General features: G+C 34.4%; 2 protein-coding genes and 2 long non-coding RNA genes across 5 annotated transcripts; 2 read left to right on the forward strand and 2 right to left on the reverse strand.

Annotated features, from left to right (window-relative positions):
* Positions 1 to 2,792: 2,792 nt before the first annotated feature.
* On the forward strand, positions 2,793 to 6,131 carry LOC108991652. 2 transcript variants are annotated; one of them, XR_004798448.1, is made up of 5 exons: positions 2,793 to 3,212; positions 3,354 to 3,454; positions 3,888 to 3,990; positions 4,087 to 4,232; positions 5,921 to 6,131. It is a non-coding gene; the product is annotated as an uncharacterized LOC108991652 (long non-coding RNA). The 2 variants fall into 2 exon arrangements; XR_001996178.1 differs by lacking the exon at positions 5,921 to 6,131 and having other exon boundaries at positions 4,087 to 5,588.
* A 7,793-nt stretch (positions 6,132 to 13,924) lies between these two features.
* LOC108991671 lies at positions 13,925 to 20,144 on the forward strand. The gene is made up of 3 exons (XR_001996191.2): positions 13,925 to 13,936; positions 16,890 to 16,897; positions 20,048 to 20,144. It is a non-coding gene; the product is annotated as an uncharacterized LOC108991671 (long non-coding RNA).
* A 1,155-nt stretch (positions 20,145 to 21,299) lies between these two features.
* LOC108991625 (protein FAR-RED ELONGATED HYPOCOTYL 3-like) lies at positions 21,300 to 22,073 on the reverse strand. The gene is made up of 2 exons (XM_018965956.1): positions 21,543 to 22,073; positions 21,300 to 21,449 (listed from the first exon to the last, which is right to left on the reverse strand). Exons 1-2 carry the CDS (start codon positions 22,071 to 22,073, stop codon positions 21,300 to 21,302), a joined length of 681 nt encoding a protein of 226 aa, XP_018821501.1.
* Positions 22,074 to 22,144: 71 nt separating this feature from the next.
* Positions 22,145 to 24,441, reverse strand: LOC108991626 (protein FAR1-RELATED SEQUENCE 5-like). The gene is made up of 6 exons (XM_018965957.1): positions 24,373 to 24,441; positions 24,165 to 24,257; positions 23,994 to 24,083; positions 23,768 to 23,894; positions 22,838 to 23,574; positions 22,145 to 22,726 (listed from the first exon to the last, which is right to left on the reverse strand). Exons 1-6 carry the CDS (start codon positions 24,439 to 24,441, stop codon positions 22,145 to 22,147), a joined length of 1,698 nt encoding a protein of 565 aa, XP_018821502.1.
* Positions 24,442 to 25,291: the final 850 nt, after the last annotated feature.

Genomic DNA, 25,291 nt, shown 5'->3' on the forward strand with positions numbered 1-25,291 from the left:
AAAGTTAGTCGTTAGGTTTTGACAAGATAATTTCCTTATGTCACTAAAAATATGGTGCCAGATTCCAGCTTCACAATTCACATAGCCAATCTAGATCCCAACATGCACCATATTGTTAAATCTCATGTACATTTCCAGAAGTGCTACATAAACAGGTTAAACAGCAAAAAGATAACAACTGATTTTATTTTTGAAACACTCAAACAAGACCATTACACTATACAGATCCAAAATTGAGAACAATTAGTCCTTTCCCTCAAATTCCTAATTTGAAGATTTCAAACAACTCTCTTTCATGCAATTTTCTCATTTCATAAAATATGACAAAAAATGGAAACTATAGTCGAATATAAAATTTTAATCCAAGAGATTTTTTAATCTTAGATAAAAATATATATATATATATATATATATATATAACTTTTATTATTTTTTCTATGTTTCACTTCCCTCACAGACAGCATCAAATGTTTAGTTAAAAATATCTAAACTATAACCACAATCCCTAAATGTTAAAAATACTTGTCATGCACTAGAGTTCCCAGAAGTGCCACATAACAATTTATGCTGCAAAATGTTAACAAATGAAACAGTTCTTCAACAAAACCAAACAAGTTGGAAATTTAAGGAACTGGTCCTTTCCTTCAGATACTAACATTTCTATATAACAAATCAGTATCTTTCACATAAAAAATTAAAACTGTGTGAAAGAGATTTATTTCTTACCATACACAAACAATTTAATAAATATGTATTTTATTTTCTCTGTTTCTCTCGTTCAGTGACTGCATCTCTCATGTTTTAAGCCCAATCCCTAAGTCTTTTAGGCCATCACAACCAAAGGACACCAAATACCAATTTGAGCTACCTGGATGAAAGGAATCACTCACTGCCTGGTACATGACCACTTTCTTAAACAAGGCTTTATTGCAACAGCATCAAACCAGGAAAAAAAAAATATATCAATCAAGCTAAGAATGTTGCATTAAATATAGGCATTCTAAAGAGTAGCCAAAATTAAAATTGCAACTGAAAAATGAAATTCTTGACAAATTAACACTGTTAACTCTGGAACATCCTCGGCCATGCTCAATACCTCAGGGGAAAGTGATAACGATTTCAGCAATCATGGGATTGTGAATCGAACATATCTAATCATATCAATATTTAGTTCAAATTAAAAAATTAGTATTGAGGCAAACAAAACAGATGGATTGAAGCTTAAATCCTATTTTTTTTGTGAAGTTCCTGATCTTAAGTAATGCAATACTTCACTCAATCACAAAAATTGGCCAAACAAACAACATGAACATAGAGAAGAACTTTCAACAGCCCCTAAATGGGGTTCTTGGAAATACAAATATACCAAATAATTTTATGTTCACTTACATTTGTTACTTAACATTGCCAATCTTATTGGGCTTACAAAGGTAGGGCATTTTGACCTCCTTTTGCCAAATAATCATATTGTTCTTTACAGAACTGGTATGTTTATCATCATATGCAAGAAGTTCTAATCAATTTGCGACTAACCATCTTGCCATTTTTTGTTAAAGGACGAGAACTTTAAATGAAACAATTAACTAATTGAGCAGAGACATTCGAGAAATAGAATATTAAGAAAAAAAAGGCCTATTGTTGACTACCATTCCACGACATTAGCCTAGAAGTGTTGCTTTCGATTTCAGACAGAGTCATGATTTATTTACTTTTTTCGACGTTATTAATGAGTATGTTAGATGTTTTAAAGAATCAGAGAAATGTTTCTTTGGAAATCTTCAACATGCTCGGCCTTTAGCTCAAGCAGTTCCAACAAAGATGCTTTAATTCCCTAAGAACTTGAAAGAACAACGAAAATTAGTTCGACAATCAGGGTTTAAGTATATGCCATAAAATTAAACAAACTAATTCGAGTTTTCTCTCTTTGATTTTCCTTTAAATTAAGCAAACCAAGGAAAGAACAACTTTGGTTTTCTTCCATAAAATTTTCTCCGCAACCAAATAGTCTATTTGGGATTTTCAAGTCAATTAAAAAATGAGAGATAGAGAAAGGAAGATAATTACACCTTTTCAGCCATGGGTTTGATTTTGGATTTGTCATCACGATTTCTAAATGCGAAGGACGTCCGAGATGGTGTCGGATTGCACTGAGTTCTTCCATCTCTTGATGATCTAGAAATTGAAATAGAAGTCTTGGATGAATTCCATGGAAAAAAGAATTAAAAACCTTTTCAGAAACCAAATAAAACGATGAAAATATAATCACAATAAAAGAAAACCCCTGAATAACAGTTGGATGAATGCTTTTCATCGCCATCTATGTGTTTTAGTAACTACTTTCCTCAAATTCTTTTCAACCTGAAGGAACACACATAAAAGACTATTGCAATGTTTATATTATAGAAAACGAAAGAAAATGTCGAAAAATATGTTATGGTTGCAGAAATTGATTGAGAAAACTTGTAAAATATATTCTGAGTCCGTTCTCTACTGAAATACCTCGAATCGTGTTCATTTCATTCATCAACTGATATTTAAATACATTAGGAAATACTGGAAAAAAAGACCCACGTACAACGTGGTAACAAGCCCACTAAAACTGACTCCAAATAATAACTAACCCACTAACTACAGACCCACGACTAACTGACTGACCCACGACTACATGGCTTTGGCCCACTATGGAGACCCATTCAAAAGCAACAACGAAATTAAAAAACAAGAACAGAAGCGACTACGTTTAATCTCATTTAGACACCCTTCGTATTTCAAGGGTCAAAACCCTAAGCACCTAACAGAGATCCAATTCCTTAGAAAACCTTGCCCTCAAGGTTAGGGTACCGTCGTCTTAGAGAGGCTAAGTCTTCCCATGTGGCATCGTCTTCCCCATGCCAGTCCACTGCACCAAAACCTCCACTCATGTTGTGTTTCCTATTCTTTTAAGCTTCCTTTGCATGATTCTTTTTGGTTCGGGTGCAAAAGCCCCCTCTCACAATCGGTAAGGTTGTACATGACTGAACCCCTTCTCACAGCTTCTTCTTAAGGCAAGAGATGCAAAATATGGGATAAATCCATGCCTCTCGAGGAAGATCTAACTCATATGCCACCTTCCCAACTCTGCGCACCACCCTAAGCGGCTCGTAATACCTTGGTGCTATTCCAAGATTCTGTTGCACAATCACCGTCATCTGCCTGTAGGGGCATAATCTTAGGTAAACATAATCCCCTTCCTTAAACTCCTTGTCTCTTCTTTTCAAATCTGCAATATATTTCTTTTTTGTGTTGGGCTTCTTGTAGATTTTCTTTTATTAGAGCTGCAATGAACTTACGGGTTCTTAACTCTCCCTCTAAAGCTTGCACCTTGGTGGATCCGTGCTCATATGGCAACATCCGTGGAGGAGGTTGGCCATACACAGCTTCATAGGGTGTCACCTTCATCGACGAGTGTACTGAGGTATTGTATGAAAATTGTATGAAAACTCATCCAAAGGTAACCACTTTACCCAATCCTTTGACCTATCACTGGAGAAACATCTGAGATAATATTCGAGTGTCTTGTTCATGGCCTATATCTGGCCATCTATTTGTGGGTGGTATGTTGTACTTGGTAAAAGTTCAATTCTACAAATCGTGAATAGCTCCTTCCAGAAATTGCTTGTAAATACTGGGTCTCGATCACTTACAATAGTTTGAGGCATCCCATGCAGCTCGAAAATGTTTTCCATGAAAACCCTAGCCACTGTCAGTGCTGTATATGGATGAGTAAGAGGCACGAAATGTGCATACTTACTCAATCTATCCACCACTACCAGAATTACAGTTTTGCCTCCTGAGGGAGGCAATCCTTCAATGAAATCCATACTGATATCCTTCCAATTTCTTGACAGGTATGGACAATGGTTGGAGCAACCTCGCTGGGTGAAGGATTTCAACATTGCTCCTCTGGCACACGTCACATTCCTTGACAAATGCCCTCACATCACTTCTTAAGTCAGGCCAGTAAAACTCTTTTTTTTTTTTTATTTTGACTTGTGTCTTATGTACTCCAATGTGGTCCCCTAATGGACTGATGTGATATTGTTGCAGGATCTGCTGCTGGAAAGCCACCAAGGATCCAAGATATATCATTCCTTTGTAAAAGAGGAGTTCATTTCGGACTTGGTATAGAGATTGGTCTAGGGCTCCATATGGTAGTGGCTGCTTAGAAGCTGCTACAACATGGGGTCCTACTGGTAAGCTTTCTTCAAGTCCGCCACCCACTATGCCTGCACTATGCTGATTACTTGGGTTTATATGGGATGATTTTTGGGTGTTTTGTTTGTGGTTTGTGTTTTGGAGGATGGTCTTATGGTGGTTGAGTTTATGGGTGTTGTTTGGATGGTGGATGGTTCTGGGATATGTGTTTGTAATTTGGGTTGGATAAGTGTTTGAGCATAATGGTTCTTGATATAGGACTCTTGAGAGAGGGTTTATGGGTGTTGTTTGGATGGTGGATGGTTCCAGGATATCTGTGTTTGTGGTTTGGGTTGGATAAGTGTTTGAGTATAATGGTTATTGATATTAGACCCATGAGAGAGCATTAGCCACAACGTTGCCTTTTTCACTTCTATACTCTACTATGAAATCATAACCCAATAATTTAAAAACTCACTTCTATTGTAATGGTGTCCTCACCCTTTGCTCTAGCAAATATTTGAGTAGTGCGTACTTTGAAGGATTATCTTAATAGGTAGTGCCTCCATTTCCTCACTATCATCACCAAAGCCAATAACTCATTTTCATAAGTAGAGAGACTTAGACTTCTCCATTTTAAAGCCTGACTAAAATAGGCTAGAGGCTACCCTTCTTGCATTAGTACTGCTCCCAAAGCCTCTCCTAAAGCATCACATTACACAACAAACATTTTAGCAAAGTTAGGTAACCTTAGAACAAGGGGACTTACCATAGCCTCTTTGAGTCTCTCGAATGCCTCTTGTGCCTTCTCATTCCAAAGAAAATAATTCTTCTTCAAAAGAAATGTGAGTGGGGTTGCTATTGCTCCATAACTTTGCACACATTTTCTGTAGTACCATGTGAGTCCTAAAAAATCCCTCAATGACTTAAGGTTTTTAGGACTTGGCAGGTTTTTAGGACTTCGCCAGTTTTGCATAGCAATTAGTTTTTGTGGATCTGCCCTTACTCCTTCTTTTGAAATGAGATGCCCCAAGTACTTCATCTCTCTGCTGCCAAAAACACATTTTGACCTCTTTACAAATAACTGTTTTGTTTGTAACACTTCTAGCACCCTTGTGAAATGTTGTACATGCTCTTTCATAGACTTACTGTATATTAAGATATCATCAAAGAATACTAGAACAAACTTCCTTAGATATGACCTAAACACTTCATTCATCACTCCTTGAAATGTTGATGATGCATTAGTAAGCCCAAAATGCATTACCAAGAATTCATAATGACCTTCATGAGTTCTAAATAGGAGCGGCTCTCCCATAAGGTGAGTTAGGCAGTTGCCTAAGGCCTCACAGTGGAAGAAGATCTCAAAAAATACTAAGAAAATAATTAAGTAAAAACAATTTTAAAAAAAAATTAAATTATCTATACTAAACAAAGAAATTAAAAATTCATGTCTAAAATAAACAAGTTGACGGTAAAAAAAATGCTAACAATTATAAAAAGAAAACATGAAGTTTTATTTAATTACAAACTCTGCAACTTCCCTTAGGAAAGCCAAAACTCACAATAATGACTGTAATTTAATGGTTCCAATCTACCTCTACAAAATCCAAAAAAAATCAACGGAACATTTCAAAAACTCTGCGCTTATACCTGAAATCAACAAATCTTATTTCATGGCTTTTGTACTCCACTCTCCATTCTCTAATATCTCTCTTGCATTTATCTTACTCGTATGCACTGGCAGTCTCTCTATTGTCTCCAATCGCACCGTCAAACATTGAGCAGCTCTACTGTGTAGCCTATGTTTTGGAAGGTAAGTAAAGCTGAATCGTTGATTAATACAAGGCTTGAGCTGCCGTTTGTATATAAAGTGAAGTTTTTGTTTTATATATATACGGTGAACTGTGAAGGTTTGTGGCAATAAAAGAGCTACGTGAACATTACTGCTTGGCATACTTTTCCAGAATATCTATGTCCCTTGGTTAATTTTTTTTTCCTTCTTCAAGACTTAATCGATGCTTTCACAATTCGCATTGCCCATGGGCCATGGCACCTGTTGAACTATTTTTCAAACTTTTATTCTTTCTCTTTTAAGTCTTCTAGTCTATACTTTATTTCTTGATTTTAGATATTAACATTAAGATATTTTATTTTATTGTGTAGATTAACAATTTTATGTAAAAGTGAAGGTCATTCGTTATATAAAAGTGTATCTCGTTTGCTAAATTAGGTTCTATTGTTTTATATTAATATTTATTTTTTCTAACCATAGTAAAATTTTATATAGTAGATATTTTTCTTTTCTACTAGAAAATATGTCTAATAGAAAATATACATTTGGATATGAGAAACTTAAAAAAAAATAGAAAAATTGATTGAATCCCAAAAATGATCTTTAAATAAATTTGTTACTACCAATAAACAAAACATAATAGAAAACTTAGATGAAACATTGGTAAATGATTAAGAAACACACCAAATAGGATCACAAGATAACAAAATAAATCAAGAAATACAACAAAAGGGATATGGAGATAATGAAACAACACAACAAACCCAACAAAAGGGATCTGAGGATAGTGCTCAAGCATCTATTGCTACAATTATTGCTGGAGAATTTGGGAAAAGTACAAACAAAAATAAAAATACGGAGGACATATTTGATTCTATTCCTTCAAATATTTATAACCCAGCTCAATGGAAATATGTTAATACAAAATTAAGAGATTTATAAGCAGAAAATGGTCCAATTAGATATAGTGATATAAATTTTATAAAGGATGAGAACTCTAGACATTTTTCCATTACATATTATATACGAAACTTATCAAATGGGGAGAAACATGATAGAAAATGAATAGTATTTCAAAAGTTGTTTAATTCAAATCTTAGTATAAGCCAACTAGCTAATGAAGGAATCAATGACCAGAAAAATCTTAGTGCTAAGCTTAGAAGTCATGAAACAACCAATGAACATATTACTAACATTATTGCTTGGCTTGATTTAGAAATGAGATTGTTAAGAAATAAAACAATTGACAAAAAAGTCCAAGAACAAATTAACAAAGAAAAATATCATTGAAAAAAAGTGTTATTGAAAATTGTTGGTGTAGTAAAAATCCTTGGTAAAAATAATTTACCATTTTGAGGACAAAAATGAAAAGATCTACCAAGAAAATAATGGAAATTTTTAAGTCTAATTGAAATTATTTCTAAGTTTGATCCAGTAATGCAAGAACACATTCGACGTATTCAAGATGGTGAAATTCATAAACATTATCTTGGGCATAATATACAAAATGAATTAATACACTTGCTAGCAACTGAAATTAAAAATCATATTATTAAAAAAATAAAGGAAGTCAAATATTTTTCGATTATACTTGATTATAAACCATATGCAAGTCCTCAAGAACAAATGTCTCTCATACGAAGATGTATTAATATTTCAACAAGCCCAATAAAAATAGATGAACATTTTTTAGAATTTATTAAAGTAGATGATACAAGTGGAAAAATGTATTCTCAATGAATTATTAGATGCAGTAAAAAGTCTTGAACTTGATATTAATATGTTTGAGGACAAGGTTATGATAATGGATCTAATATGAAAGGAAAAGAGCAAGGGGTGCAAAGAAGATTGGTTGATATAAACTCCAAAGCATTTTACACATCATGTGGTTGTCATAATCTTAATCTTGTTATATGTGACAATGCTAATTCTTGTCCTAAAGCTATATCATTTTTTGGAATAGTCCAACGTATTTATTCTTTGTTTTCTTCATCAACAAAGCGATGAAAATTTTTACAAGATAATGTGTCAATTCTAACTCTTAAGCCACTCTCACAAACACGTTGGAAAAATCGAATTGAAAGTCTCAAAGCAATAAAATTCCAAACTCCACAAATAAGAGAAACTTTATTGCAACTAGCAAAAATAACTGAATATTCTAAAACAAAAAGTGAAGCTAATTGTTTAGTAGCATATGAAATTGAGAACTTTGAATTCATATTAGGCATGACCATATGGTATGATATATTATTTGCGGTCAATACTATAAGTAAAAGTCTGCAATCCAAAGATATGCATATAGATGTTGTCATTGATCAGTTAAAATGTCTTATTTCTTTTTTTTTCAAGATTATAGAGAAAATGGATTTAAATCTACTATGATTTAATCGAAAGAGATTGCAAGTAGTATGGAAATAGAACCTGTATTTAGAGCAAAATGAATAATTCATAGAAAAAAACAGTTCCATGAAAATGTCAATGAAGAGACAACACAATCTGTTGAAGAATCTTTTAGAATTAATTATTTCTTATTTATAGTAGATCAAGCAATTTCTTCAATTCAAAATAGGTTTGAACAATTTCAAATATATGAAAATATTTTTGGTTTTCTATTTAATATCAAGAAATTGAAATCACTTAATGATGGTAGTTTGCAAAAAAATTATCTTAGTCTTGAAAGCTTTTTGAAATATGATATTGATGGTTTAGATTTATTTTCTAAACTAAAAGTTTTAAAAGAAATTTTACTAGTAGTAGAAAGCATTTCTATTGATATATTAAATTATATAAAAAGACTTGATTCTTTTTTAAATCCATGTATCACTTATAGAATTTTATTGACAATACATATTACTGTTGCTTCTGCAGAAAAAAAAATTTCAAAACTAAAATTGATAAAATCTTATCTAAGATCAACAATGTCTCAGGAAAGATTAAATGGACTAGTCATATTATCAATTGAGAATGAGATATTAGAAGAACTTGAATATTAAAATTTAATTAGTAATTTTGCATCTCAAAAAGCAAGAAGAAGAATTTTTAAATAAAAGTATATTTAGATATAACTTAGTTAATTTGATATAAGAAAAAGGCCACATTTTAACTTATTGCCTTAGGCCTCAAAATCTATCGAGCCGGCCCTGGTCCTAAAGACAGTCTTAGGAATGTCATTAGGATTCATTCTTATCTAATGATATCCTGACCTTAAATCCAACTTAAAGAATATTTCAGCCCCACCTAACTTATCAAACATTTCATCAATATTGGGAATGAGATATTTATCTTTAATGATGTATTTATTGAGTGCCTGGTAATCCACACACATCCTTCAACTCCCATCAACCTTTTGCACCCATAACATAGGTGATGAATAAGGGTTTTGACTGCTTCTTATACTTTCACTTCTTAACAGCTCAGCCACTAGCTTCTCTCTCTCCCTCCTTTTGATAATAGATACTTATAAGATATGATTCTTACAGAATTGAATGAAACATTCATTGTTCTTATTCCTAAGAAAAACAAGCCTGAAAAAGTTCAAGAAGTTCGGCCTATCAATTTATGTAATGTAGTCTATATTATTGCTGCCAAAATGTTTGCAAATAGGCTGAAATTAATTAGACCCAACATTATATCACATAGCCAATTATCTTTTGTACCTGGAAGAATTATTATTGACAATATTATTCTTGCATATGAGGCTGTTCATACTATTAAACAAAGATGGATAAGAAAATGTGGTGTCATGTCATTAAAATTGGACATGAGTAAGGCTTCTGATAGGGTGGAGTGGAGTTTTTTTGAAAATATTTTATTAAAATTATGATTTGATCCACAGTGGGTGGCATTGATTTTGTCATGTATATTCTCAGTTTCTTATTAGATTTTAATAAATGGTGTGTCTTCCTTCTCTTTTGTACTATCACGAGAGATACAACAAGATGGCCCTTTATTTGTTTGACTTGTGTGCTGAAAGCTTCTTCGCCCTTCTCCAAGATGCAGTAAATAGAAGAGTTATTTCGGGAATAAAAGTATGCAATATTGCACCAGTAATTAGTCATTTATTGTTTTTCAAAGCTAGTGTATTTGAAAATGAGGCTATAAAGAGACTGTTACAGGTTTATAAACAAGCTTTGGGTCAGCAATTAAACTTAGAAAAAATAAAATTGTTGTTAAGTAGAAATGTGGACCCAAGAGAAGTTGAAGCTATTAAAGATATATGGAGTGTTGCCTTTAAACAAGCACATAATCGCTACTTGAATTTGCCATCCTTTGCGGGGCGTTCTAAAACAGAAAAATAGTTGAAGTATTGTATTTGGAACAAGCTAAAATAGTGGAAAGAGAAGTTGTTATCGCAAGCGGAGAGAGAAATACCGATTAAAGTTCTAGCACAAGCTATCCCTACATTCATGATGAGCTATTTCAAATTGCCAAAAGTGTTATGTACAAATTTAGAACATTTGTCTGCTCATTTTTTGTGGGGTTAAAAAGGATATGAATGCAAAATGCATTGGGTCAGTTGGTGTAAAATGCTTCACATTTGCGTGGAGGAATGGGCTTTAGGGATTTGGAACAATTCAATATTGCTATTTTTGCAAAACAAGGGTGGAGACTCATGTCTAATCTAGATTCGGTTATGGCAAAGGTGATGAAAGCAAAGTACTATCCACATACTTCCTTTCTACAATTTAATATTCCTACAAATTTCTCGTATGTTTTGAGAAGTTTATGTTCAGCAAAAGATATCTTAAAGAAAGGGTGTTGTTGGAGGATAGGGAGTGGTGAGAGTATAAATGTGTGGTCTGACAAATGGATTCCAGAAGGTGTAGATCCAATTGTGATGCAAAATTCTGAGTTGTTATCTCTTGAAGCTACTGTAAGTATGTGGTTTAATGCACAAACAAGACAATGGAATTGTGGCTTGATTCAGAAAAAGAAAAAAAAAAAAAAAAATTCCCTCTATTATATCAGCAACAATTTTAAAAATTCTTTTGAATTTTTGGATAGTGGATAAGTTGGTTTGGGGTGAACATAAGAGTGGGCAATATATTGTAAAATATGGGTACCATTTTGGTTTGAGATTAAAATACAGTATTGAATTGAGGGAAAATACAAGTTCAAACATGGGTCCAATCGACTGGAAAAAATTGTAGCATTTAGCTTTACCTCTAAAAGTACAAAACTTTGCATAGATGGCTAGATCAAAAGCCTCCCAACAAAGGTGAACTTATTGAAGAGAGGTGTTTTATTATATGGGTGGTATGGTAATTTTCATGTGCAATTTAAAGACCAATTTCATGTCTTATGCCTATGTTCAAAGTAAATCAAATATGAGAAAGTTGAGGCAGAAAAGTGTTACCCTTTTTGATAATCCAAATTGCTTTGATGGGCTAGTTTGGGTTTTGATGGGAGCTAATGTGTTGTTGGTTTCATTATTCATTATTATTGCTTGGGGTGTGTGGAAATTTAGAAACTAAAATTTGTTTGAGCAAAAATCTGATTCACTTGAAGTGTGTGTTGATAATTGTATTGATTATGTAGAAAGCTGTAATAGTATTAAGCACTCTAAAGAAGGGATATCGCAAGGAAGGATTTTGGTATGGATACCTCCTCCCGTATGTTATGTTAAGTTGAATTTTGATGGGGCTCTTTGTAAAGAGAGTGGAGCAACTGGTGTGGGGGCAATTATTCTGGATGATAAAAGGATTGCGTTGTTTGCCTTAAGTAGGAAGGAGGTTGGGGATTTTTCTGTGTATGATATTGAAGCATGAGCAGCATTAAGAAGTTTACAGATGATCATTCACTTGGGGTACTCAAGGTTACAATTGGAAGGGAAATTTTACTTCTCAAAGACCTTTGATTATGAAGATTCAAAATTTGTTGCACTGCTTTTAGATAGTTGAAGTCCTTCATGTAGGAAGACAAGGAAATGAAATTACACACCTTCTTGCTCAACATGCCAAATGGATTGTGGATGTTAATCAATGATGACACTCTTATCCAAATTTTATATCTTCTAGAGTGTTGCTAGACTCTGATTTATTGTAAATGCTTTTGATGTTTACTCAATTTTGGGATGGACTAAGTATTTTACTTAAGTGGGTTGATTAATGTATGAAGTTCAGTTTTATAAAAAAAAAAAAAAAAATCTCTCTTCTAAATGGATCTTTTTGTATGTTGGTGGGATATTTTTTTTTTTTTACTGTTGTAGTAGTGGATAGTATTTTTCAGATATCTCTCTCAAAAGTAAGTAAATACGAGAATTGAGTAAAAAAATTAATTTTTTAATAATGAATCTCACTATTTTTCAAGACGATTATACGGTGTTTGCGCACTCTACGACTGTATGTAGTATTACTCTTTTTTAAAAATTTGAAAGGGATGGCATCCGGCAACTACCAACTGCTCCTTTTATTGCGATTATTTTTTAATATTATTTTGAATAGTAAGTTGAGTTGAAAAGGGATAAGATGAGAGTTAAAAGTTGAATAAAAAAAATTTTTAAATATAATTTTTATTTTAGGATTTGAAAAAGTTGAATTGTTTATTATATTTTATTTGGAAGTTTGAAAAAATTATAATTATTAGATAAGTTGAGAGTGTTTCATTATCCAAACCACCCCTAAATTCAATTCGGATGATCCAATGCCTGAATCTCTCTTCTAACGGGTTTTTTATATTACTGGTTTGGATAGAAAGATGTTTTCATTTATCTCATTGCATCTCATTTCATCTCAACATCTAAATATCAATCAAATACGAACACTTTTTAATTTCAAATCTTTAACTTTTTCATCTAATCATTATCTGTATCCAAACTTTCAAACAAAACACAAAAAATAATTCAACTTTTTCAAATCTCAAAACAAAAAAATATTAAAAAATTACAGTCTAACAATATTTTAACTTTATAATATTTTTATTCAAATTCTCTCTCTCTTCTCAAAATCTTATAAAATAGTTTAACTCAAACAATTTCACTATTATTCACAAATCATCTCAACTCATCTCATTACAACTTACTATCCAAACCAGCTATTAGGAATGCGAGAATTTGTATTACAAATTTGCAAATTTAAATTCTCGATTGACTCACAGAATTTTAATTGTTAGGTCAAATGCACAAAAAATAAATACATACAACATTTTACACAACTATATTTTAAATAAGGGATGTTTTTGTAAAATCATTTTATAAAAATACTCTCATTTTATAATATTATTATAAAAAACATGTTGTGTGTATCATTACTCCTAAATACACATGGTAGGCAGGGAAAGAGCTACAATCAACTAATAAGAAATTTCGAGTGTATAGCGAGCGAAAAAATGATGGCAGACCACCAAAGACGTATTCACAAGGGATTCACGTGACGTAAGGCGACTAAAGGATAAAACTTAAGGAAATGCATCTTAAGGTGCTAGGGATAGAGCCTAGGAATTGTATTTGATCCAAAATCATAACCGACTGAATTCTAATAAAACCAGGATTCATGGAGATAAGTTTAAAGTAGATACTTGCGCTGGATGGCCCCTATCCACAACCAAATCATTCCTAAAGGAATCTTACCATACCGGACTTTCCAGAATTACATTGCCGAAAAGATCGTATGTAATGGACCCAATATATCAACTATACTACTGGAAGGGAAGAAGTAAGAAGATAACAAGAAGATGTAAAGAGAGAGAGAGACTGAGAGAATTAGAGAGGATTGAAGAAGATTGAGATCGAGAGAGATAAGTTTGCATGAATAATATCTGAGTTTCCTCCTTCATTGAATATGTTTTTATAGTTACTGCATGTGCAGAACGACATCGTTTACAATTATATCAAAACGCACGTTTCACTTATTCACTTATCAACTAAATGACCATATCGTGCTTACCACTTTTATTTACATACAAACGACACTTGCATTAGACTTGCTAATAGAATTAACTAACATCTATATTAGACTTGCTATCTTCATGGTTATGTTTCTCCCAACACTGCATATTGCAGCCCCTTACACACCCCTCCCCTTTAAAGCACCTTGCCCACAAGGTGAAGATAATGCTGTTTGAGCTGCCAGTATGGTTCCCACGTGGCCTGGTCGAGAGTAGTTCCTTGCCACTGCACCAAAACTTCAACTAATGGTTGATTGTGCTGCTTCTTAGTTCGTCTTTGTAGAATAGCTTGAGGCTCAGGTACCAATTCTCCAAAACTATCAACTGGAGGTAAGGTTGAGAGGGGGGATACCTGCTGTCCAACTTTTTTCTTTAAACAAGAGACATGGAATACGGGATGTAGGTGAGATTGTGGTGGTAATTGCAATCTGTAAGCAACCTAACCAATCTTGTCTAAAACTTGAAAAGGCCCATAAAATTTTGGAGATAGCTTCATATTCTTTCTGATTGCTAAGGATTTTTGTCTATATGGTTGAAGGCGTAGAAATACCCAATCCCCTACAGCAAAGGATCTCTTAGTATGCCTTTTATCAAATTGAGTCTTCATTCTGTCTTGAGCCAGTACTAAATTGCTTCTCAGGTTGTCTAAGATCTGTTCCCGGGTTCTGAAAATCTCTTCCACAACTTCATTAGATGATAGGCCTGGAATATAGTCTTGTAGCTTGGTTGGTGGCACTCCATAAACAGCCTCATATGGGGTGAGTTTGGTTGAGGCATGGAAGGTGGTAGTATACCACCATTCAGCCAAGGGCAACCACTCAACCCATTGTCTTGGTTTGTCCCCTGAAAAACACCTCAGGAAATGTTCTAAACATTTATTGACAGCCTCGGTCTGGCCATCACTCTGAGGATGGTAAGCTGAAGAATATGAGAGGTTCACAGTTTGGAGTTTGAAAAATTCTCTCCAAAAAGAACTTGTAAATGTAGAACCTCTATCCGAGACAATGCTTTTAGGCATTCCATGAAGTCTAAAAATATTATTCATGAAAACAGAAGCTACTTTAGCTGCAGTAAAGGGATGCTTCAAGGCCAAGAAATGAGCATACTTAGATAATCGATCTACAACCACCATGATCACTGAGTAACCTTTAGAGGAAGGCAACCCCTCTATAAAATCCATGGAAATGTCTGTCCAAATTTGTTGAGGAATTGATAAGGGTTGTAGCAACCCAGCTGGAAGGATAGTTTCACTTTTATTTCTTTGACAGATCTCACATTCCTTAATAAATCTTCTTATATCAGATTTCATGCCTGGACAATAAAAATCACTTCTAGCTCGATGTAATGACTTGTGAAATCCTGAGTGACCAGCATTAGGACTTGCATGAATGAAGTGTAAGATTTTCAGTTTTAACTCAGCACAATCAGGGATGTAAATCCTTCCCTTTCTGAATAAAACCACTCATTTCCAAGAATAACTCACATTGGATGAGGAAGTCTGCTGTATTTGAGAAAGTTGTTGTACCATTTGGTCAGTCGTATAAGCTTTCTTGATGTCTTCTAACCAAAATGGGTTGGGAACAGTTATGGTGAGTAACATTGAGTCTTCTTCAGTTGCACATTGCCTGGATAATGCATCAGCAACCTTATTATCCACACCCTTCTTGTACTTGACAGAAAAGTCATAACCAAGCAACTTGGACAGCCACTTTTGTTGAGCAGGAGTGCCAATCTTTTGCTCCAACTAGGGGTGTAAACCGGTCAGTCCGGTCTGGTCCGGTCCGGTCCAGTGATGGATCGAAAATATTCGGTCCATCACTGGACCGGACCGGACCGGACCGAACACCCCATAGGGACCGGACCGGACCGGACCGAACACCCCATAGGGACCGGACCGGACCGGTAGTTATCGGTCCGATCCGGTCGGTCTGGCATATATATATATTTTTTAAATCAATTAATAAAAAAAATTTATTTAAAATACTAAATTAAATTAAGTGACTTATTAATATAGATTAGGTAACAAACTCAATAAAAAAATATTTTAACAAGCATTTATCATAAGAATATGATGATTTTTTCCCTTGATGTGCAAGTGTCGTTATTTCTTATAATTTGATATAAAGTTTTTTATTTATTAAAGAAAATAACGTAATATGAGACTATGGATTTTGAAAATTGATGGAAAAGAAAAGGACTACTAGTGAGAAACGGTGTCTTCTGTTTATGCAAACTCTGAGAAAGAAATGGAAAAAGGGCAGAAGGCCAACTAATATTGTGGTTTGGGCTGAACAACATTAATTTACTGAATAAGAGCCAAATGCCTAAACAAGATCTATATTTAGTTGCATGTCCATTTCTAGCAACCATGTCAGGTACTTCTAATTTAAGGTTGCCTAAGATTCTGATGGCAATGTGATAGGTTGAGATATAATTGGAGGACTTCTGGTACCTACAAGCCGATTTTACTACATGACCCTTTACAATTTATAAAGTGCCAAAATACCAATGCTTTTTCATACTAATTAATGCAAAATTACATTAATTGCAACGTTTTAATAGAAAGTCTAAATTATATGGTCTATAATCTAAAAAGACTAATAAATAATACAATTGAAGTATCATTAGAACATTATCAAAAGTGAAACCTTTTGTTTTTCAAACAATGTGTGATCTCATGCATCACTTACCCTTATATAGGGTATCACTTTAATACTTTGCATCCATCTTTTGTCTCCAAATAAAGAGAAATGATAGTTGCAGTCGTGAGTGCCCAAGTGTTGCACAATTTCTTTGAAAAAAGTGAATAAATATATGACTCATATAAAAAAAAATTTAATAATGAACCCTATTTTTTTTCAAAGCGACTGCATGATACATGTGCACGTCACGACTGTACGTAGCATTACTCTCAAATAAAAGAATAAAATGGGATATTTCAATTTTCCATTCCTAAAATGTCCTTACTAGGAACCCCCCCTTTAACAAACCAAATCTAAGGAAACATGTCTTTAGATTTTAGTTCAAATTAGTTTAGACTTTAGGGTTAAGACTTACTTCAACCCATCTTTCGTATCGTATATAAAGATATGTACTTCGTTTTCGGCCCATCTCATTATATGTACTTTGTCTTTAGCCCATTTTTCTTTGTTTTCAGAGTTAATTCATCCAAATTTCTATATCTCATATAAATACACGTTCTATTTTTAGCTCATCTTTCTTTATTTTTCGTCATTTTTTCTAGGGATGTTTTGACAAGACACACAAATATAACATGTAATATGAGTATTTGGGATGAATATAACGGAGTTTGAGTCAGCTTGAATAGACCCAATTAGTCAAAAATGGCTCTACAGTCACAGATGGGGCTCCCGACAGTGCATTTTATCCTTTTTTTTTCTTGCATTTTTTTCATACTTTTAAATATTAAAAAAAATCATAACATCATTAAAAAAAAATTTCTTAATCAGTACATAAAAAAAATTGTCAGAAGCCTCCATAGGAGCAGCAACATTTCTCAAAATATTATTTGCATCAATTCGATTTAGTCTGATATAATGTGAGATGAAGTAAGGCATGATTGAGTGTAAGGGGATGAGGCACAAGATGGCTCAAGTGCCTATTAATTTTCTAAGGTGTGGAATCACGAGGGATCTTGAAAATAAGCATATGAGCAATAATAAGGGAAGAGAATCTTGAGATTGGCATAAACGAGAGATGAATACTTGGCCACAACAAGAAGGTGCCACTTGGCATCTATGCATGCGTGTCCCTTGGGTTTTCAAGAAGGGTCTCTGTTGAAATGACAAGAATCCAGACAATGGCCTGATCAAGAACCGGGCCTATGCTACAAAGCGCATGGTATGCAGGGCATATCAATTCACCTACAAACAAACATTAATCTAGTCAAAGAAAATGGCGTGTACCATCGGTTCTTTTTTATTATTACGTATCAATTGAGCGTGGGGGTTGGGATCGGGTATGGGTAGTGTGGGTAATTCAAGAGTAAAATCTGTGACGATATTGTAAATGGATAGTCTTAAATGTATTGCTGAGAAATTTATAAAAAGAAATATTCTACTTATAGTCCGGTCCAGCTTCTCATACTCCACACGAACTTCCACCTGGCAAACCGGTTCAAAACATCATCCGGTCCAATGGTCCAATGCGAAATCGAAATCATTTCTATTTTTTCTGTAAACCCCCCCCGACGACTTCTCTCGCCTCTCCCTCCTTGAAACTCAACTTCTTCCTCTCTCAAGGCAACCCGACAGAGCTCCCCGAAACTCATTTCCCTCTCTCGCTACGTTCGAAACTCATTTCCCTCTCTTGAAATCCCCGAAACTCTTCCCCTCCGCGACACTCCCGCTCTTGCCTCTCCCTCCCTGAAAACTTCTTCGAATCAATTTCTTCCTCCCTTGACTACCCCTACCACGAAGGGAGAACAGAGGATCTTGACTCCCAAAGCCGCGACGACGGATTCAGGTTGACCCCCAAAGAAATCACATATCTCGACCCCAAGATAAGCTCCCTGCCACTGTTGGGCAATTGTTTCAAATGTCGTGTTAATTTATTTCTATGTTTGTATCTCATTGTTATGGTGATTGTAATGTAATCTGGGCTATGAAAATATGGAGGGATATGGATTGATAATGCCACTAGGAGAAATGAATAGCAAGTGTTTGTTAAAACGACTCAAAGAAAATATTGGCTTGGAATATTGAAGCTCTTTCAGCTGAAGTAATTTGTAAAAACAGTGAGTAGATGGGAAGGGATATGAAGCTGATAAATTGTAAAAACAACTGGAATAATTTGTAAAAACAACTGAAATAATTGGCTTTTAATGCAATTTTTACTTCATCAACTCTGTTACACTTGTTTGGGCCTTGGGAACATTCTCTATCAGGCTTGACTTGGACCCCATGTAGAAAATTTTATGGATGGATAAACAATTATAGAACTTTGATTATGTGGGGGTTTTATGAGATTTTTTTTTATATATTTGAGAGAGCTATATATAAATTACGGTGGAAGGAGGTACAGTGAGGGGAAATGTATACACTTATCAGCAAATTAGTGATGGTTATATTAATGGCTCTAATGAGCACTAGCCTCCAAGCTCCTCCAGGCTTGGAAGGCCATGATTTTCATCATAATTATACAGCAACGAAACCATTCTTGCAATATTAAGAGATGCCTTAGTTCTATTATGTTGCCAGAAATGGATTTGGAGAGAGGCACTCTTTGTGTAGGCATTTCCATGCATTTGAAATCATATTCACAACCTTCTCCCGTGCCTCTTTGATTGAACGATCTTGCTTTTCCTTCATGTAGTACTCTATGTATGATCCATCACGGCCATCTTAACTCTCATCCTACAATTGCATGAAGTGTCTGTGTGATGAAATTCCTCTTGAATGGTTCCAAGGATGAGTACTGTAATGTATGACAAGTCCATCTTTTTCAGTAAGTGTATCATGCACATGCAAGTTGTATACACATATAATTATTTCTTTTTCACGATTTATATTTTTCCTTCATTCTTCTCGATAAAGCATGGATATATATATCACAACCACTAGCCAGAAATTTTACCCACAATAGTACCCCACCTACTGCGCATTCCTTCATTCTAAATATCTAATAGCCGATTTATGGGTATATATATATATATGTATGTATACATTAATATATATGTGTGTGTGTATATATATATATATATATATTTACATACCTCATACCTCATCCGTTTGTTGCAATTGTAAGCTAATTGGTTTATTTTTGGATGATTTGGTAGATAATATTAGAAGCTTTAAATGACTCCAAATTAAGGCAATGACATAAACATGTGTGCATCTGGTATGTGGCACAAGCTAAAAATTTTCAAGTTTGGAATTTGTAGTACCAAAGGCAATGACATAGGCTGTTATTATTGTATTTGCCTTCAGTACTACAAATTCCAATAATGGTAGACCATTAAATGATAATATACTCAGGATACTTCAGACATAAATAAAGTGAAATAACCACAAGTTGCATGCATGCGTGAGCTGTAGTTTGGTAAATAGACTACGTGGTAAATACAGTTTGGATTCTTGAATTCCTATCTATATTGCACCCAAGGTATCTATTTATCAATGACACAGCAACCTATGTTTATCTATTTTCCAATGACAATGTTTATCTATTTTTCAGCAAATGACAAGTTCAAGTACCAATACCGGTTCAAGTTCGTGGACTTCAAGAGGAAAAGACAAACCAAGTTTGGACAGGCCACTTTGCTACTGTGGCATTCCATCCAAACTTCGAATATCTGAGAAGGGTAATAGTTTTAGCAGAAGATTTTATAATTGCCCAAACTATAAGATCAATAAACAATGTGAATATTTTGAATGGATTGATCATGAAAGTCAACAAAATTCATGCTGCAAGATGACATTAGAGTTAGCTCAATGAAGGAATGAGAGATTATTTCATGAACATGTAACGATCGAAACTGCCAAATATAAAGTGATGGAGAAGAAGTATAACAATACCTTAAAAGTGTGGTTGACATCATGGTTGTTATTTATTGCGATTTTTACTGTAATCGCTATGTATCCCAAAAACATTTATGTATGTCGGGCAGTGCTTCAACTCATGTAAGCTGTTTTAGTTTTGGACAACTGATTGTAATGAACATGTGATGTAATTAGTCGTGTTTAGTAAATGTAATGAACATGTGATGTAATGAGTAGGCTTTTGTCAATGTTTTAGAATGTTATGGACATGTTTTGACACAGGAGCCTTTTCACTCACTCTCACTCTCTCTCTCTCTCTCTCTCTCTCTCTTGCTAGTGCAAAATGCATCAACAAATTAATATCACTGCAGGCAAGAATATACAACAAATTAATTAAGAAGAATCCTGTACAAAATTAATTAAGAAGAATCCTATACAAAATTAATTAAGAAGAATCATGTACAAATTAATGCTGCAAGGAGGGATTGTATATACATGCAGCAACTGTACATCTACCAACCTTATTTTTTTTTTCTTTAAACAAAATAACTAGTTATTTTATGTACCAAAAGGTGGCATATACGAGAAAGACCCATACACAATAATGAGCAACAAAACAAAGCACCAACAATTGTCACATACAGCTAACGTGGTGCATTTCTAATTATGAAATGCATAAAAATATTTCACCAACAATTGTCACATACAACCACAATTCAAGTAGAATGTGCACTACATACTTCAAGAGTTCTATGATTTATATAATAATGATTTTTATACAAGTACTGCATTCGACTATCTGTACATTCTTTACAACCATAACTGCCAACAAAAAGGCTCCAGATTTTCACAAAATCTTTCTAATAACCCATCAACTGGGGTAATAATGATTGTCATACATATTGAACACCCACAAAAAATACTTCCCGAAACCCATAAACAATGTTTCACAAATTCTCATCATTGCCCGATAGTGCTTGTTGTGTGACAGTACTATATTGGGTTCCAACAACAACATCTTCAACGTTAGCACCAACTTGGGGGGTCAGGACCTCACCAACTCCAACTTGTTCATCATCAAATATTTTCATGCAAGCCTATTTTCAAAATGCCAGAAAATACACATCTATTAGAAAGGAAAAAAAACACTAGTCCAAAATATATAATTAATAGAAACAAAAATCGGGTACCTGTTTCTTCTTTCTCTTGATTGCAGCCTTCTCTACAGGTGGAACCTTTCTCTTCGTTGGAGGTCTCCCTTTCCCTCGAACAACGTTAGGGCTTAATATTTTCTTATCCTTATCCACGACGTCGCTCTCATTGACCTTAGTAGAACCAGACTCAAGTGGTAATCCTTTAAAATTATGCTCAAACTCATCCAAAATCCGCATAAATGCATTGACATGGTTGCCACTTGGAGATACACGCATCACTAATTTCATACATCTTTTAACCACAAGTTCATACCTTCGAGCATCCGCATTATCTCGCAAATCATCGTAGCTACTTTTGACAAGTGTGTATCTTCTCTTTAAGTCTTTCCTCCACCGATCCAAGATGTACCTCTCTAGCAACACATGAATCTTCTTCATTTGACAAACTTTAAATACACGCTTACAAATAATGCCTCTCATCTCAAACAGTGCGCACGTGCATTTCATATCACATTCCTCATCGTTATAGTAAACTATGTAATGGACGGTCTTGACATGGTCACCCATGGAAATTTCATCCAACACATCAAAGGTGGAAATACAACCATGTTTGCTAACAGGTATGCAATTACAACAAATCATCCCCCACACCTCCCTTGGATTTCTTTAAACTTTGCATTTATATACACCGCTTGGAACTGCTTCTCAAAGTGGAATGGAGTCACACATGGGATGGTTTGGTTGCACGAATTGAAATCAGCTGTCGTCTTTACTTCCACCTTCTTCCTTAGAGCATTGTCAAATTGATCCACAAATTCCTTCAACGTTGTACCAGAATGCACATATCTGTCGAAAAATGCATTCATGCTTTCAGACCGTTGTGTAGTGCTCATGTCAGCCCAAAATACATCCTTCAAGTAAATTGGAACCCAAAATGATCTCTCAGTATACAACCCTTCCAGCCACGTGTTATCACCAAGGTCATATTTCTGAATAAGTTTCCCCCATTTGGCATCAAATTCTTGACAGGTATGCGAATCATATAGGGCAGTCTGAATGTCAGTCTTCAACCCTACATTGAATTGGGAGTGGGATCTCAATTTCTCAGGTAGTTTCCGCATGATATGCCATAGACAATATCTATGGTGAGTTTCTGGGAATACCATCGCAATGGCACTCTTCATTGACCGATCTTGGTCTGTTATGATTGCTTTTGGAGCCTGACCATTCATGCATTCCAACCATGCTCAGAACAACCACACAAAAGTACTTGTAACCTCACTTGAAATCAATCCAGCCCCTAACAGTATGGACTGCCCGTGATGGTTTACCCCAACAAAAGGAGTAAAAGGCATATCGTATCTATTTGTTAGATACGTCGTATCGAAGGTGATCACATCTCCGAAACACTCGTAAGCGGCTCGACTACGTGCATCAGCCCAGAACACATTTCTGAGTCGCAACTCATCATCCACATCAATCACAGAAATAAATCCATCATTCATCTTCCTCATCCTCTTAAAGTAATTACTAAGTGTTTCGCCACCTCCTTTACCCAGCCTCAAGTGTCTGGCTTTGTCAATATAATTTCGACAATCTTTCTCTTGAAATTCAAGATTCTCGAACCCGCCCGCATCAACAACAAGTGCTCCAAAATTTTTGTTCATTCGAATACCTGCCCTGTCATTTAGATCGAGCATTCTTTTACTATATTCATCTAAACACTTGTGACTTCTAAAAAATCTAGACTTCTGTGGGCTGACAGTACCATGATTGTGAGTATTCTCAGTAGTGGTCAAAACCCATACACCCTTTTTATCCAAGTGAGCGTTTAACTTCGCCTTACAATTTGTTTTAATTGTTGGTCGCGGCTTCGAAATATTACTGTGACTCAGATGGTACTTGCCTCCACGTGCATACCCAATTGTCACATACTTCGATTTCCCAGACGCATTTCTTTTCGTCCTCTGTGTGATAACACCAAAACCTTGTTGCTTGGCATATCGCTTATAATATGCAAGAAGCTCTTTATCAGTGGCGAACTCCATACCAGGTTTTGGATCCTCAACTCATTCATCATCATCAGATATTTCATTAGTTTCCTCGGCCTTTGCCACTTTATTTACGTCGGACGAAGTTTTTGAAAATGAAAATGTAAATCATATAACTAGTTATATTATAACACTGTATGTTTACTAATTGGGTTAAGAGTCTAATACCGTTTGTCAGGTGACAACTCTTATCAGTCGTGTGTGATGTACCTTCAAAATTCTTTTCACTTTCAGCACCCAATGATAATTGCACAATTGATGATTCACTTGCTAGTTGGGGAGTCTTTTCAGATCTTGTAGACTCCTCTGGATTACTCGATGGTGGCATCGATGGATGCTGTAATGATGCACGGTGTTCAAATAAATTCAATACATATATTAAAAAATAAATAAATCAATAAACCTAAAAACCTAAAAACGATTAAAAAGAGTATACCTTATAGGTATGTTGAACTCGTGTGGACTCCTCTGGATTACTCGACGGAGGGTAGGGCATCATTGGTCCAAAAGATGGCATCGATGAAAGCTGGTGTTAGGCATGGTGTTAGAACATCCGAAATGCATATAAGGAAAAAAAAAAACTTAAAAACATTTAAAAATAAGCTACCTGACTTCCCCAAGTGCATGTATATGGATTTGGATATGTATTTTGAGGCAACATAAATGATAGGTAGTACGGGTTTCCTGAACCATAATATCCCTATAATACACAAATAAAAAATACATTTAACTATGTATAAAAAAAAAAAAAAACATTTAACTAAATGATAATATCGGACACGACAACATTTCCAAATGATCAATATGTTTCATACCTGAGTTGGTAAAATCGATGTAGAAGGCGTAGATGGCGTAGGTGCTGTTTCATCTTTCTCTTTATCCATCCCTCTATTTCAACTAAGTTTTTAGGATAAAGTTACTAAACAAAAAAACATAAATCATTCCACAATTGAGTACACTAAAAAGCATAGTGGTTAAAAATAAATCTTCAACTTAAATCTAGAATTTAAATACTTTAGTTTAAACATGGTGGTTGAATACTTTTATGAATCTTGATAGATTCTACTTTAGTGAATCAATAGACAATCATCATGTAAATTTCCCATTAAAAAAAAAAAGCAAGTATAAAGGAATCATAGTTTTGAATCTCATTTTTTTGTTGTTCATAAATGTAGCTGGAGCAACAACAAAAAAATGATTACTCGTACATTTAAATTACAAACAACATACATTTGAAAACTAATGCTCAAAAAATAATTGGATTTTAATGCAATTTTCTCATACTTACTCCATCAACTTTGTTACATCAAAAATAAAAATAAAAACATCCTGCAATGACACTCATATGTGCAATTCCCACTCTTACACAAGGCATATAAAAAAAAAATTAACCTACACTAACACCCACCCTAAGTTCCAAGTTCACAAACAGATTGAGAAATGAAACCTAACAAATATACTATGATTTTCGGGCAATAGTAGAAAAAAAATAGCAAAAGCAAAGAAAAATCCAAACTTTATCTACTGTGATTTTCGGTGCTCTGTTTTCTTTGCAAGAGTTGACACGGGTAGACCATCAAATGAGAGCCCCACGTAGAATGGAACAAGCAACTGATCTCAAACATAAGAAAAACGAAAATGGCTCAAACATTATAAAACAGGGAAAAAAAGAAGAAGAAAAAAACCAAAACCAAATTTTATGTTGAATGTGGAGCTGCAGACTCGTCGATGCAA

This window comes from Juglans regia, chromosome 15 (genome assembly GCF_001411555.2).
Source record: "Juglans regia cultivar Chandler chromosome 15, Walnut 2.0, whole genome shotgun sequence".
In the NCBI taxonomy this organism is placed as follows: Eukaryota; Viridiplantae; Streptophyta; class Magnoliopsida; order Fagales; family Juglandaceae; genus Juglans; species Juglans regia.